Below are 13,065 nucleotides of genomic sequence, written 5' to 3'. Positions count from 1 at the left end.
AAAAAACAGACGAGCTTTTTTAGGGGTGTTTCGGCAGTGATATCCGCCTCCCCCTTTCCTGTTGAGCTCTCTTTGCTTGTGTGCACGCGGATACATTTGCACATTTTATCTTTTTGCAGTCTGCATGAGGACGGCGTATGAATATGTATGGCACCGAGGCAGGGATATTGCCCATGCAGAGCAGAGATGCATTATGCAGCTTCCTCCATCGCTCATCTCCAGTCACGCTGACACACGGCCCGCACACACACTCGCAACACTGCCAGCTCACACGTGCGCACGAGCACGCCACACACTCCATTTCTGCACCAGACACACACACTCACAACACTGCCAGCTCACACGTGCGCACGAGCAAACCACACACTCCATTTCTGCATCAGACACACACACTCACACACACTCACAACACTGCCAGCACGCACGTGCGCACGAGCACACACTCCATTTCTGCATCAGACACACAAACACACATGCAAACACGTGCACACGCGCACACAAGCACTCGCACTCACACGCATACTCACTCTCTCTCTCACGCACTTACATACTCACACACACATACTCACACACACACACACATACTCAACACTGGCAGCACATGCCATACACATGAGCACACACACTCCATTTCTGTATCACACACACACACACACATTCATAGAGATTCTCTCCAACACAGGTGCACTTCCACAGACAGTTTTCCAACACCCATTTGCAAATGGATGAGTTTGTGCATCGCATCAGATGTGGGGGGGGGGGGGCACAGAGCCAGCAGTCTCCCCCTCTCTCTTTCTCAACATCAACGGAAGGCCGGAACTGTCCAAGGCTACTGGCACAACATTACACAAATCTAACAGCGTCATGTGTTGGCAGGGCATTCAACACACAGGGCTCTCACACACTCTCTGACCACATCCAAAATATACCCTCCTGTGGTAGCCTTTTAGATTGAGATGTCATACAATATATTCACACAGCTGTTTATTCAGTGAAGCTATTCAGATTGAGAACCATTTGAAAGGATGCAATGGCAATGCCCTGCCTGGGAATAAACCTGCAACCTCTAAGTTATAGGACCAGAACACACAAACCATTATTTTACACACAGAACATGCAACAGTGCGCTCAGCATTGCAGGGAGGTGTTCAAATCTCCTGACATGAAACTGCTGGAACAGAGCTTGTGTGAGACATCAATTCTTAACAAATGTCTCTATGGATGCAGAAATGCATCCAGTTTTACATTTCAAATTGTGCTCACATTAATATACTGGTATGCTTTTTACCGTCAGCTTTGAAAAATGTATTAAAACAAGTATTTTTTTTATTTTGATTTGTACCCAACATTTTTTTATGGTAGATACTGGAAAATAATGAGAAATTCTGAGCAAGATTTTGCAAAAATGTAAAATTCACATGTAAAAATAAACAGAAAGTGCAATGAGGGCTGATTTAGTGGCAGCCCTGCCCATTTTGAATCATGACTTGACACTCTAACCAAAAATATTAAAAGCTAGACATCAATTTGAATTTGGCTATATATATATATATATATATATATATATATATATATATATATATATATATATGACAGAAGTGTGGGTATCAAGATGGGGTTTCCCTGTGATCACACTGAAAAGCCACACACCTTTTACACACATGCAGACGTGCGGAGCAGGGCAGTGCTGCTTTGTTGCTGCTGTTTCACTGATTGTTGGGAATGATTTGCATGAACATAAACTCAATCAGCTGGAATCCAGCAGCATCGTTACTCCCACGGCTGAATCAAGAATATCAGGGGAAATTTACATAATGCATCTCGCTGTGGTACGTGTGTGTGTGTGTGTGTGTGTGTGTGTGTGTGAGAGAGAGAGAGAGAGAGAGAGAGAGAGAATCAAAAAGAGAGAATGTGCATGAAATACATGCATAGTTGTATATTGTCTGTTGTGTAAGTGTCTGAAGTGTGTATGAATGCAAACGTTCGTGTGTGTGTGTGTGTGTGTGTGTGTGAGGCAGAGCGAGAGGAGGGGGTAGGAAATGTATGCCTGTATGTCTGCGAGAGTGTGGCATGTAATCATCATACATGGATTCAAAACGGGTGGGGTGCCAGGAATGGGGGGGGGGGGGCGGGGGGGGGGGGATACCACCCTATCCTTGAGGTAACATTTTTTTGAGATTCCACAAATTTGATACAGCATATTTTTGCAAAGCATGCTACTGGAACTTGCTCTCCCACATTCCAAAGATGGAGGGATGTTTCTACTGAAGTGAGGATCAGATTTGAGGATCTTGAAGTGCTGTCTCCATCTTGGAGACCAACCATCTATATTGTCTCGTTTTTCAGTGCCCCCCACCGTTCCATTCACTCCATTCAGTGGAAAAGGAAAAGAAAAAGCGAGGGATTTCATGATGGAATTACAGCATTGGAGAACCCCTATATTTCCTGTTCACTTCTTTTATCATGTCGACCGTGTACCCCATTTCTCTGCACCCATAAAATTTCTAAAGCTGGACTCAATTAATATTTGTCCCAAATTTGTTTTACAAATAGCAAGAATTGTTTCCCTCAAAAAACATAATTTGGCAACTAAATTTTGGTGATCACCAAACGACCCAAACTGTGCCCTTGAAGGCAGGTGCATCGTAAAGTTGTGGGGAGGGGGGGGGGAGGAGGTTCAGAATGATCCCATAGGCCCTCACTGCAGGGGCCTATGGAATCAAATCTAGGATTTTTCAAGCTAGTGGGGCCCAATGTGAGATCATTCCCCAAAATCTTTGGTGGTGCACCTGCATGCAGGGAAAAAACTACAAGGGCCAATACTGGGCCCGGTCTCTCCCCAGTTTCTTTCACTCTTTCTGTAGAAAAAGGCCAGGAAGTGAGGTCAGAGTTTAAGGACTCTGTGTCTGTGGCAGTTCTCTGCCCTGGTGCCCATGCTGATGTAGCTGATGTAGCTCTTCCTTTTCATCTGAAATGACCTCAACACTTGAATCTTTCTTGTCCAACAGACTCGATGATTTGAAGGAGGCGTTCGATAAGGTCCTCGCACGGTTTGCGGTTACTGCGGCCCGTAAACTGCTCTGCTCAGTTAAACTTTGTGACTGAGGTCTAAGCATAGGCAGCCAGGCCCTTTCAATTACAGTAAAAATGAAAAACATAAAGAGAGGTGGACTATAATGGGAGTTGACAAGGTCATCTCTGTCATAACAAAGGGTTTTTTACCACTTAGAGTAATGTGGTCTCAAAGTGTCAAGAAAGACATATTAACTAGTCTTTTTATGTACCTATAATTGATGGAAAACACTCGAAGTAACCGGTCGGCATGACTACAATGGCGTCTATATGCTCCATTGTGTCAAAAAGGGAGACCGTTATGCGCATGCTTAGATTCGTCTATTAATTTTCGCCACAGAAGACGGTGTCGCCAAGTTTGATTTGTTAGTACTTCATGGCTCATTCGATTAAGAATACTTTTTTTTTTTTAAATGCTATAAAAAATTACAAGTCGGGCCCTTGTGAGTCCCAGAGAAACGGCCGTGAGGCAGAGAGTGTGCGGGAGGGGGAATACACTGCAGGCCCCTTAAACACCGGCTTACACGAGAGACGCAATGGGACTGCGCTGCATCCGTCATTCTGCGCTGGGGACACCCGCTGTTCGCCGGAGCGAGACGCCAAAACGACGCGAGACTGACAGACAGGTACTTGTTGAAGCCGTACTTCAAATCAAAATGGCAAATACGGACGAAGGGTGCTATTAAGGAGGAGAAAGGTTGAGACAGAGCAGCATTTCCGTTATTAAATATCCCTATCGTTCCGCCTGTCTACTGACAAAGTATCCCACTGAACCAGGGAAGGCGGAACACCGTGACAAGGAGATTGAAAGCGAGGCCAAAGCAAGCGAAAAGAGAGACAGGGGGTCAAGACTCTTTCCGTTGGCACTAAGTTCTGTAATGGGGGCAGAAGAGCGGTGCTGAAGGAGCACGCTGAAGTAAATCTGCCATGCACGGCAGCCTAAGCCAGGAATCTCTCTCTCCCTCTCTCTTTCTCTTTCTTTCTCTGTCTCTCTCTGTCGCACACACGCGCGCGCGCATGCGGTACACAGGTGTGCAAACAGAGACCCATACATGTCTGCGGCAACCACCGATGGCCAGTGGCAGCAACTATTCAGCTACTGCAAGAAAGACATACTATAATACGAGCACGCTGACAAAATATCAGATGACAAAAAGGGTCCAATCCAGCAACGTGTCTGGGCAATTTTCGCAGCAATACAATACACTGAATGCATACCCCCAGCACAATGCAAACAAATAAACGAACTGAACGACGTATTAAGTCTAGCGTTACATAGGCCGACTTTAAATAAGCTACAGTTCCCAGAAACGATTTGAAGTTGTAGGGATGGACAGATCGTATGAACTTGGGCTCACGTGCCAGTCATTAGTAGAAAACCTCTAAAATCTCGATACCTCAAGATGTCAGAGCAGAAGCAAAACACAGCGTGAACATTCGCAGTGTCGACGCGGCTAAAATTATTTTCACAGATAATTCGGCGACAGTGCTTCCATCTCTTTAGCATTCATTTGAAACATCAATAAAAAAGGGTAGTAGTTTTGTGTCTGTCTGTGTGTCTGACTCATACAACTACAGCGTACACAAGCTTGACCATTTTTATTTGCATACATGGCTGGGTGGGTGTGCGTGCGTAATTCATTCTTAAATTAGACATTATCTCCATTGCCACGAATTTGCTTGCTAAAGTTGCAAACAGGCTAGGTGATGCAACAAATGCAACAGTAACAGTACTGATACGGTCGGAGGACAGGCCTGGAAATTTTAAGGAAACAAAATTTTGGGAAAAAAAAAAGATAAGTGTAATAGAGAGAGCGCTGTTCAAAAATAAATGGAACCCTTCTGGCTATTGACCTGATTTACTTTTTGGTTGGGGCGGGAGTGCTGCGGATCTCTACACTAATTGCGCAGATGGGATGAGCAGAGGATTTGGAGATGAAAATATATAGAAACCAATTCTGCATATTTCAATGAGAAGGAAGGGGGATGGGTAGAGTGATGATGGGGGGGGGGGGGTATCTACCCGTGCAGGAGGTGAAACATCAGTCAGAAATTATATTTGTATTTATAAACTGAAAACTTATCACAGGTTAAAAAAATATTTCGATGTTCTCGTTAGTTAGAGAGGAAAATGAAATCGATCGTATTAAAAACAAGACATTGTGTCGTGCAAATAAATAATAGTAAATTAAATACATGCTTATTATATTAATGTTGACTAATTTATATGAGCGTAATTAATTTGCTAAGTACGCCTTACACAATACTAATAATAATAATTATAATAATAATAATAATAATAATAATAATAATTTTGCATTAGGCAGGGTTTATGTTTGTTACTGCTTTGCCTTTCAAACGCTTTCAATCACATTTTCATTTAGGCAAACGTTCAAAAAAATCGGATCAGCCAGGATAATATTCTCAGGCGTCACACATATTTGACAAAACTGATCCTTAAAATAAATATTGCTCTCAAAATACTCCCAAATACACAAGCGCGCGCACGTACACCTCCTATCCTTTCCCCTACACCCACCGAAACCGCCCCCCCCCCCCCCCATCCCTCACCACCACCGCCCAACACACACACACACACACACACACACACTTGTGTTCACTCAGTTTTAACAATTTTTGTTCGTTTTATTTTTTCCTTACACGTAGGACCTGGGTAAATAATTTCAATATATAGGCAAAATGCGCTGCGACAATAAACATAGCCAGGGAAACAAAGAGTAAACAAATATCCGGTTCAGGGTAAGGCTACACCCTTTTAACAAACACAGTTAACTCACTAAAATATATGCACAATCGCAGCGTCCAGTGAATCTGTGTATCAGTCAATTTTTTTATTTACATAAATATACATTTCCATGGTTCCGATGATAGTATTACACAATCTAGAATAAAAAGCTCTACATAATTCTCTACACAATTTTTAAATACAATTATTTGTTTCGATAGATTTGAGGCCTGTCAAGACAGACCGCCTAATACTAGGATCTGTAATTATTAGGAAATCAATATCATTGTCTCAAAAAATGTGAACCCAATTCCTCACCTTAGCAGTCTTATTATTCTTAAACCCAAATGCATAAGCTAGAAGACACACACACACGCAAAATAATTAATTACAATTAAAATAATTAGTCATTCGATTGATAACAGATTTAATAATATTAAAATAATATAAAAATCATCGTTATAATAATAATCAGCAGCACATTGATAATAATCACAATAAAAATATTGCAAAAGTCGTTATGAAAACATTTCAATAGGATGCAAATTCAATTTTTTATCGATGCAGTTCTCCTCACTGCCTCATTTCCATAAAACCACAACCCGATTCGTGAGTGGATGCGGGAGGTGGGTGCGGGTGGGGGGGTGTGTGTGTGGGGGGGGGGGTGTGGATGAAATTAGCCCCTTTCCCTCCACCCCCCGTCCTCCCAACCCCCACCTCAGCCGCTTGGTTCAGGTGTGCTGATATGGGGTTATACTTCCATTACTTGCACCTGTGTTTCACACTTGTTCAGTATTTTACTTCGACTTTATTTTCTATACATATAAATATTTATACATTTAAATGTATACATAATGATTCTACAGTATGGTTTCCTTCACTGGAAGTGCTGCACGTAATGGAGGCGCGGCCCGTTCAGGAAAAATACGCAGTCCTAATGCATATGCATATGATAACAAATGAAAAGCATTTTTGTCCATATCGGACGTTCATCTCGGAATGAACATGGAGTGGAAATATCATAATCAGCAGGATATTATGATATGAATTATAATATGTGTCCTAGTATTGAAAATAAATATTAGGTTTGGACCTCGGCCTTGAAATGTCATTTTGAAGTTCCTCTCTCCACCTTAACGTCCATTACACTTTCAACTTCACTGTGGCCCCACCGATTTCCAGTCCCCACCCCACCCCCACCCTCCAACAGTCTCACAAACCAGAACATCGTGTTTAGTGTCAATACATAACAAAATATAAGCACACAATCAGAATGTACACTGTGATCCAATTACATAAGCACAATTAAACAAAATTATACATAAAAATTTACGCCACAAAAACGGCTAAACTCAAATACCCAAAGAAAGAAAACAAATTATCCTAAAATGATGTTACATTTTTTTCTCTCAGTTGAGATAACCGGCACGCATGATAAAGTAGATAAGACCTGAATGCGGATTATTATTGTACACCGTGTAATAAGGTTGTGGAGCACATCGCCGTACGTGGACTTGGTCGGGGATTTTTGTTCTATAATTTACACACTATTATCATATGTAGATTTAATACAAAAATAATGGCTTGGTCTGTCTTTTTTATTTCTTTCTTTCTTTCTTTTTTACTGAGGGGAGGGTGATGATTTTTATCCCATATCACACCTCATACCCTACTTTTTGAGAAAAAATAGTCACCAATAACAACAATTTTTTTGAAAAAAGACCCAGAACTTCAAACGCAATCTATGTCCCTTTCACCCATTAAATCTAAATCAGCCGCATCGCCCAAATGATCTTATTTCCATAATATATGTAGGTTGAATACAAAAAATGAGAGCATATTCCTTTTTATGTTCCTTTCTGCAATTACACAACCCTTGGTCCTTTGTTGTCATACTCTAAAAGGCCATTATACAACAGAAGATAAATTATCTTGCCAAATAATCTACGCTCAATAACCCCAGCATCAATTCACACAGCTCTGAATTTATTAACCCTGGTACCCAAAACCGCACTAAAACGCGCGCGCGCTCTGTTCGCGCGCCCGCACGCACTGATACACGCACAACACACTAACGAACAATTCAGTGTCACACACCGAAAATGCCAATTAAATCATTTCATTTGAAACCTGTATGCCTTTGAAATCGTGAAATCGGGGTCGAATTGGGGGGTGGGGTGGGGTGGGGGGGGGGGGAGGGGGAGTAGATCAGCAAACAAATTTACACTTCACTGACCCTTTCTACTTTCAACTATAGATCTCACAGTAGCCAACAAAACTGAACATCCGAACATAACCTCTACCCATATCTCCATCTATCCGTATCTCGCTCTCCCTCCCCCCTCTCTCGTCGTTTTTACATATTCATAACTCTCAGTATAATGCGAAAACAAACCGTGATATCAGCCCCATCTGTAATGTCACGGACCAGCGCATACAGTCACACAGTGCCCCATCTCTCTCTCTCTCTCTCGCTTTTACACACACTCTCTCTCTCTCTCTCTCTACCAATTCCTTTTTATTCAGCTTTTTTAAGAAAATAATGTGATCAGAATAAGTAAAACGGTCATAATTATAGTCAATAACTGAGAAAACACGGTCAGATGTAAAACTAATCTCCATGAGCATCTTTTCTCGACTAATTAAACTTTAAAAAGAAAAATCAAACAAAAGTAAAATGTATTATTTTTCAAACGCTCTAATTCACTTTATTCCCCCATTTTATAACGAGAATTTTAAAAAAGACATTACATGCATGCTTTTTTATCTGAATTATAGTAATCGGAGTAATCATTACACACACTACACATTAAACTGAAACATATCTGAGTTATTATGATGTTTAACTGTTCCACATACCTTCTTGAAAAGAATACAGCAGGAATAAAGTTACCAGCCACATGCCATAAATAGCAGGTATATTTCTCAGGAATGTTTTGCAATCCCAACGAGTGTAGTGCGCAGTGTTTGGCCAGGCGAGGCTCCGTGCTGGAGTGGTGACGATGCTCCCCGGCGATCTCTCCAGCCCTAGTCCCCGACTCGCCAGCGCAGAGAAGCGGGGACTGGCTGGGTCCCGCCTCCGTCCCCTCCCTCCACGGGACCGTCATCCAAGCGAGCCCCTCCCTCTGTATTCTAATGATCCAACGGGGTGGAGAGGTTCGGCACTGCACAGCCGCGGCAGGAGAGGGAGCGCGAGTGCGGAGAGGGGTGAAGGCGGTTTTTTTAGGGGGGTTGAAGGGATTTAAATAAAGGGAATCCAACATGTGGTATAGTTAAGTCGAGAGCAGAGCGCGTGGCTGGTGACAGATGTAATTTCCCGATGACCATTTCTCCACTGCACAGGTGCACGTTGGACTCACTCACCTGTGCGCGCTGAACAGCTTCGCGGCGAAGTGGATATAACACCAGATTTCTGGAAAGCGCGACATCTGACAAGTATGTCCTTTTTTGTGTTTGTCGGACGAATACGCCCATATCCAAACACTTTAAACATGGAAAGGTGGGGATGAACAATGAGGAGATTTTCAGCTGCTATTTAACCGGACTGGACATCTTTATTTACTTATGATTATTGACCCGTTTTTGTTACCTTCTCATTAACTGGATAAAGGATTGAAACTGGGAAGAGATAAAAGGAAATCTCGGTGAATCGGATCACACAAGAACTATCCCTCTCACAATCACTCTCTCTCTTCCACTCGTTCTTTCCCCTCCTCTGTCTGTCGCTCTCCGACAGCTGCGCGCCACACACGGCTCAGTGCGTCCTTAGAGACCACGCGCAGCAACATTCGCACACACACACGCGCGCACACACAGTCACGCACGCGCACAAACACAACGCACACACACACACACACACACACACCCTACCAACAGTCACAGGCGCGCGTGCGCGCACAATGAATAATCTCAAAATCGTTGTGCCGTCGCCGGCGTTGCTTGGTTAATAAAATGAGGGAAATGAGAATAGCCTGTTAATGCGTCACTGTTTTTATGCAGATCAATTTATTCTTTTCACTACCACGCAGCGCGCTAATACTACCACCAACACTAGCACGACTTCTACTACTACTGCTACGATTAATTACTATTTGAAGTCAAAACACGATAACGACAGTATGTATTCATGTGAATAAAACACGCTAGAATGAGATTGTGAGTAGATTTCTGCCGTTTGATTTAACCACCATTTCCGTTGATTTGTGTATGATTATGGCGAGGTATCAGGTATCATATCTATCACCAATTCTGGAAAGATAGACCCATACTACGATTCATATTTGTACAGTTGTGACCAAATGCAACTGCATCCACAGAATTTCACCGAATTAAAAAGGGACAGAGTGCCATTTGTAGCAATGGGGGGGGGGGGGGGGGGGGGTGTCGTTCATGATACGGTCTTTGTGCTAGCCTGTGGTGAATGTCAATGCCAATTACATTGCATGAAATGTGCCCTCACTTCCGCCGTCCCCACCAAAACTGCCTTGGTTTGCCATCTCTTCCGTCTGTTTAACTTTTCTGCAAGTTGCCCCGTTAATGCCCTCTCCATCCCGCCCTCTGTAAAATTATCGATCCGGTCGCACATACAGTAGGCCCAGTCCTATCGATTACGCACCACCGAAGTAGAGACATAATAACGCAAATGCCAATCAACCCCGGGAACGATGGAATACATTCGCAATAATACGTCGTTGGCTTTGTCCTCAAAAGTTGCCATACTTCTGTTGTACGGTGACAGCGGGGATTGTGCTACGCTAAGAATTCGGTAACATACAAGGGTCGGCAATAAAGGACTTGAGTGTGCAATAAAAACGACGTAAGTCTTTAACAGGCATTGACAATTTTACCTGTACTTTGCCCAGGTCAGAACTGAGTGCGCGGGAAGACTCGCGCAGGAGCGCGTCCGCCAGGTGAGCGGTTGCGGATAAAGAGGCTTATCTTTGACTCGGCCATAAAATGACGCGCGCCTTCTGGCACACTGCGTTATTCTTTGCGGAAGCCATGTTGATACAGTAAAGAGATGTGGCGCTGGTATTAGCCAGAGCGTTGCTACAGGGCAGTAAGTGCGCTGTGAGAAACATACTATAATTGTGCTGCCTCCCTCTCGCACACAGAATGTCTAGCTCAGCCTGCCACCTGTGGGGCTAACATAGTGCCCAAGAGTTCAGTTACATAACAGGCAATAGAGGAAAAAGAAACTGATCCATCCCTCTACCCTCCCACACACATATACATACACACACACAGACATAAACCCACACACTAAGATTCATGCACACACAGACATGGAAAGATTCATACACACACAAAAACATTCCCCCTGCCTCCCCTCTCTCTCTCTCTCTCTCTGCCTCTGTCTGTCTGTCTCCTCTCTCTGTCTCTCATACACATACATGCACTTCTTTTGCAAATTTACATTCTTACACACACATGCACGTGCACACACACATGCACGCACAGCCAGCCCAGCTGAAACATTTCGCTGGCAGTGCTGAAAGCAGTCGCATGGAAGCGGACTCAAGCGCGCCAGGGACAGTTTGGTGTCGACGCTCACTCCGAGACAGCCGAGTGGCGAAGCCCTGTTCTCCTCTCCTCTCGTCTCTCCTCCTCTGTAACTCCCACTCTTTTCTCTTCCCTGCCTCTCCCCTCTCCTCCTCCTGTTCTCTCTTGCGAGCCTCCATTTGAGTTGCTGATTTCAATCTGATGCATTGGAATGGCTTACACCACAGCAACTGACAAACAGACAGTGATACACTGACTTTCTGTTAATAAATCTACTTCTTGAGTGTCTAACCTCAGTTAAAGATTTTTCTTATCTGCTATCCCCGATGGTCTTTGCCTTATTTCTCAGACATGTACCCGTTTCTTTTTTTATGAACTACAGCGTCTCCACAGCAGTAAGGCACAGTAGGCTAGAGATACACAGTTGTAAATGGGAAATCTATGGTAGATATGCAAATTATATTGTTACATTTGTTATGGAATGTATTAACCATAAGTGGGCCTCATGATTAAGACCCTGTGCAATTTCACAAATTTGTTTTGTGTCACCAGTGATTGACAAAAAAATAAAATAAAAAAAACGTATGTACATTGCCTTTTTGATGACATCACAAACAATGCTTTCAAAGACCAATACCAAATACTCCAGCAGTGGGTATTAGAAGCACTTCTTTGCTTTCAGGAAATTATTCTCAGCAGAATTACTCTAATATTAACTGCTTAATATCATAGTTGTAAAATAACTTTTAAAAATGAACATTTCAGGTGCACAGGGCTTGCCTAAAAACAACGCAATATCTATTTGAAAAAAAAGGATGCAAGACTCTCACCTTCGGTTCCTCATTATGTCATTAATATGGTGGCTGTGAAGAACAAGGCAGATGAAGAAATCAGAAAACACAAAAATGATTTATGAAACACAAGACAACTTAGAAACACAATGACATTTCATATAGCAAAACAACAAACCTGAAACCACATAATTTAGCAAAACACAACAAATCTGAAACTGCAATATAATTTCACAAAGCACAATTAAAACACAGAAAACACAACATCATTTTACAAAACAAACTATCTATCATGAATACATATAGCCTACACTCAGTCATTCCTTTATCACAGGGGTAAATAAATACATAAATATGTAATATTTGTATATGTATTTATTTACTCCAGTGTATGTTTACATTTATGTGAAGTTGATTGTGCACTAAATTAACAGTGTGAGTACAGGAAGAAGAAGAAAAAAAAAACACCCGGGCAATGAGTAACTTCAATCCAGGTCTTCAGCACAATAGAGAGAGCCCTCAACAGGGGTGACACCAAGGATTTTGGGCACCTTAATAAAATCTTCCATTGGGCCCCACCACCCAAGAAAGTAGTATGTTCTAGTATTTTTTGAAGGCCCCTCAGTCAGGGTCCTTGGAATGTTCCTAACCACCAACCAGCCCCTGGCTGTCACGCCCCGTGAACATTTTCAATGCCGCTTCAATAGTGTGGCACTGGCACAGCCTCAGCCTTCCGCTTCTGCATTTCAGTTCAACTTCACAGTGAAATATCGGTGCGGTAAGTTCACAATATCGGTGTGGTAAGTGCGCACGTGTATTGACAAAGAACACGAGAAGAGAAGAGGCCGTTTCATTGGAAAAGGAAAAGAAAAAAATGCACATATGTTTTAATGAGAACAACAATGGAACGCAGATCGTCTCATTTTCATTCATTATTAATATATGCACCAGTTA

General features: G+C 42.7%; 1 protein-coding gene across 1 annotated transcript in view; it reads right to left on the bottom strand.

Moving 5' to 3' along the window:
* Positions 1-8,931, bottom strand: part of LOC118209967 (Down syndrome cell adhesion molecule-like protein 1 homolog) — a 32,211-nt gene extending 23,280 nt beyond the window's left edge. The window contains exon 1 of the mRNA XM_035385706.1: positions 8,678-8,931. Within this exon, the coding sequence (XP_035241597.1) occupies positions 8,678-8,720 (43 nt within the window). The 5' untranslated portion in view covers positions 8,721-8,931. The remainder of the gene's footprint in view (positions 1-8,677) is intronic.
* Positions 8,932-13,065: the final 4,134 nt, after the last annotated feature.

The sequence above is a fragment of the Anguilla anguilla genome, chromosome 12, assembly GCF_013347855.1.
Source record: "Anguilla anguilla isolate fAngAng1 chromosome 12, fAngAng1.pri, whole genome shotgun sequence".
Classification (NCBI taxonomy): Eukaryota; Metazoa; Chordata; class Actinopteri; order Anguilliformes; family Anguillidae; genus Anguilla; species Anguilla anguilla.
Note: the sequence above shows the minus strand (reverse complement) of the source record. Positions and strands in the feature narration are given on the sequence as shown.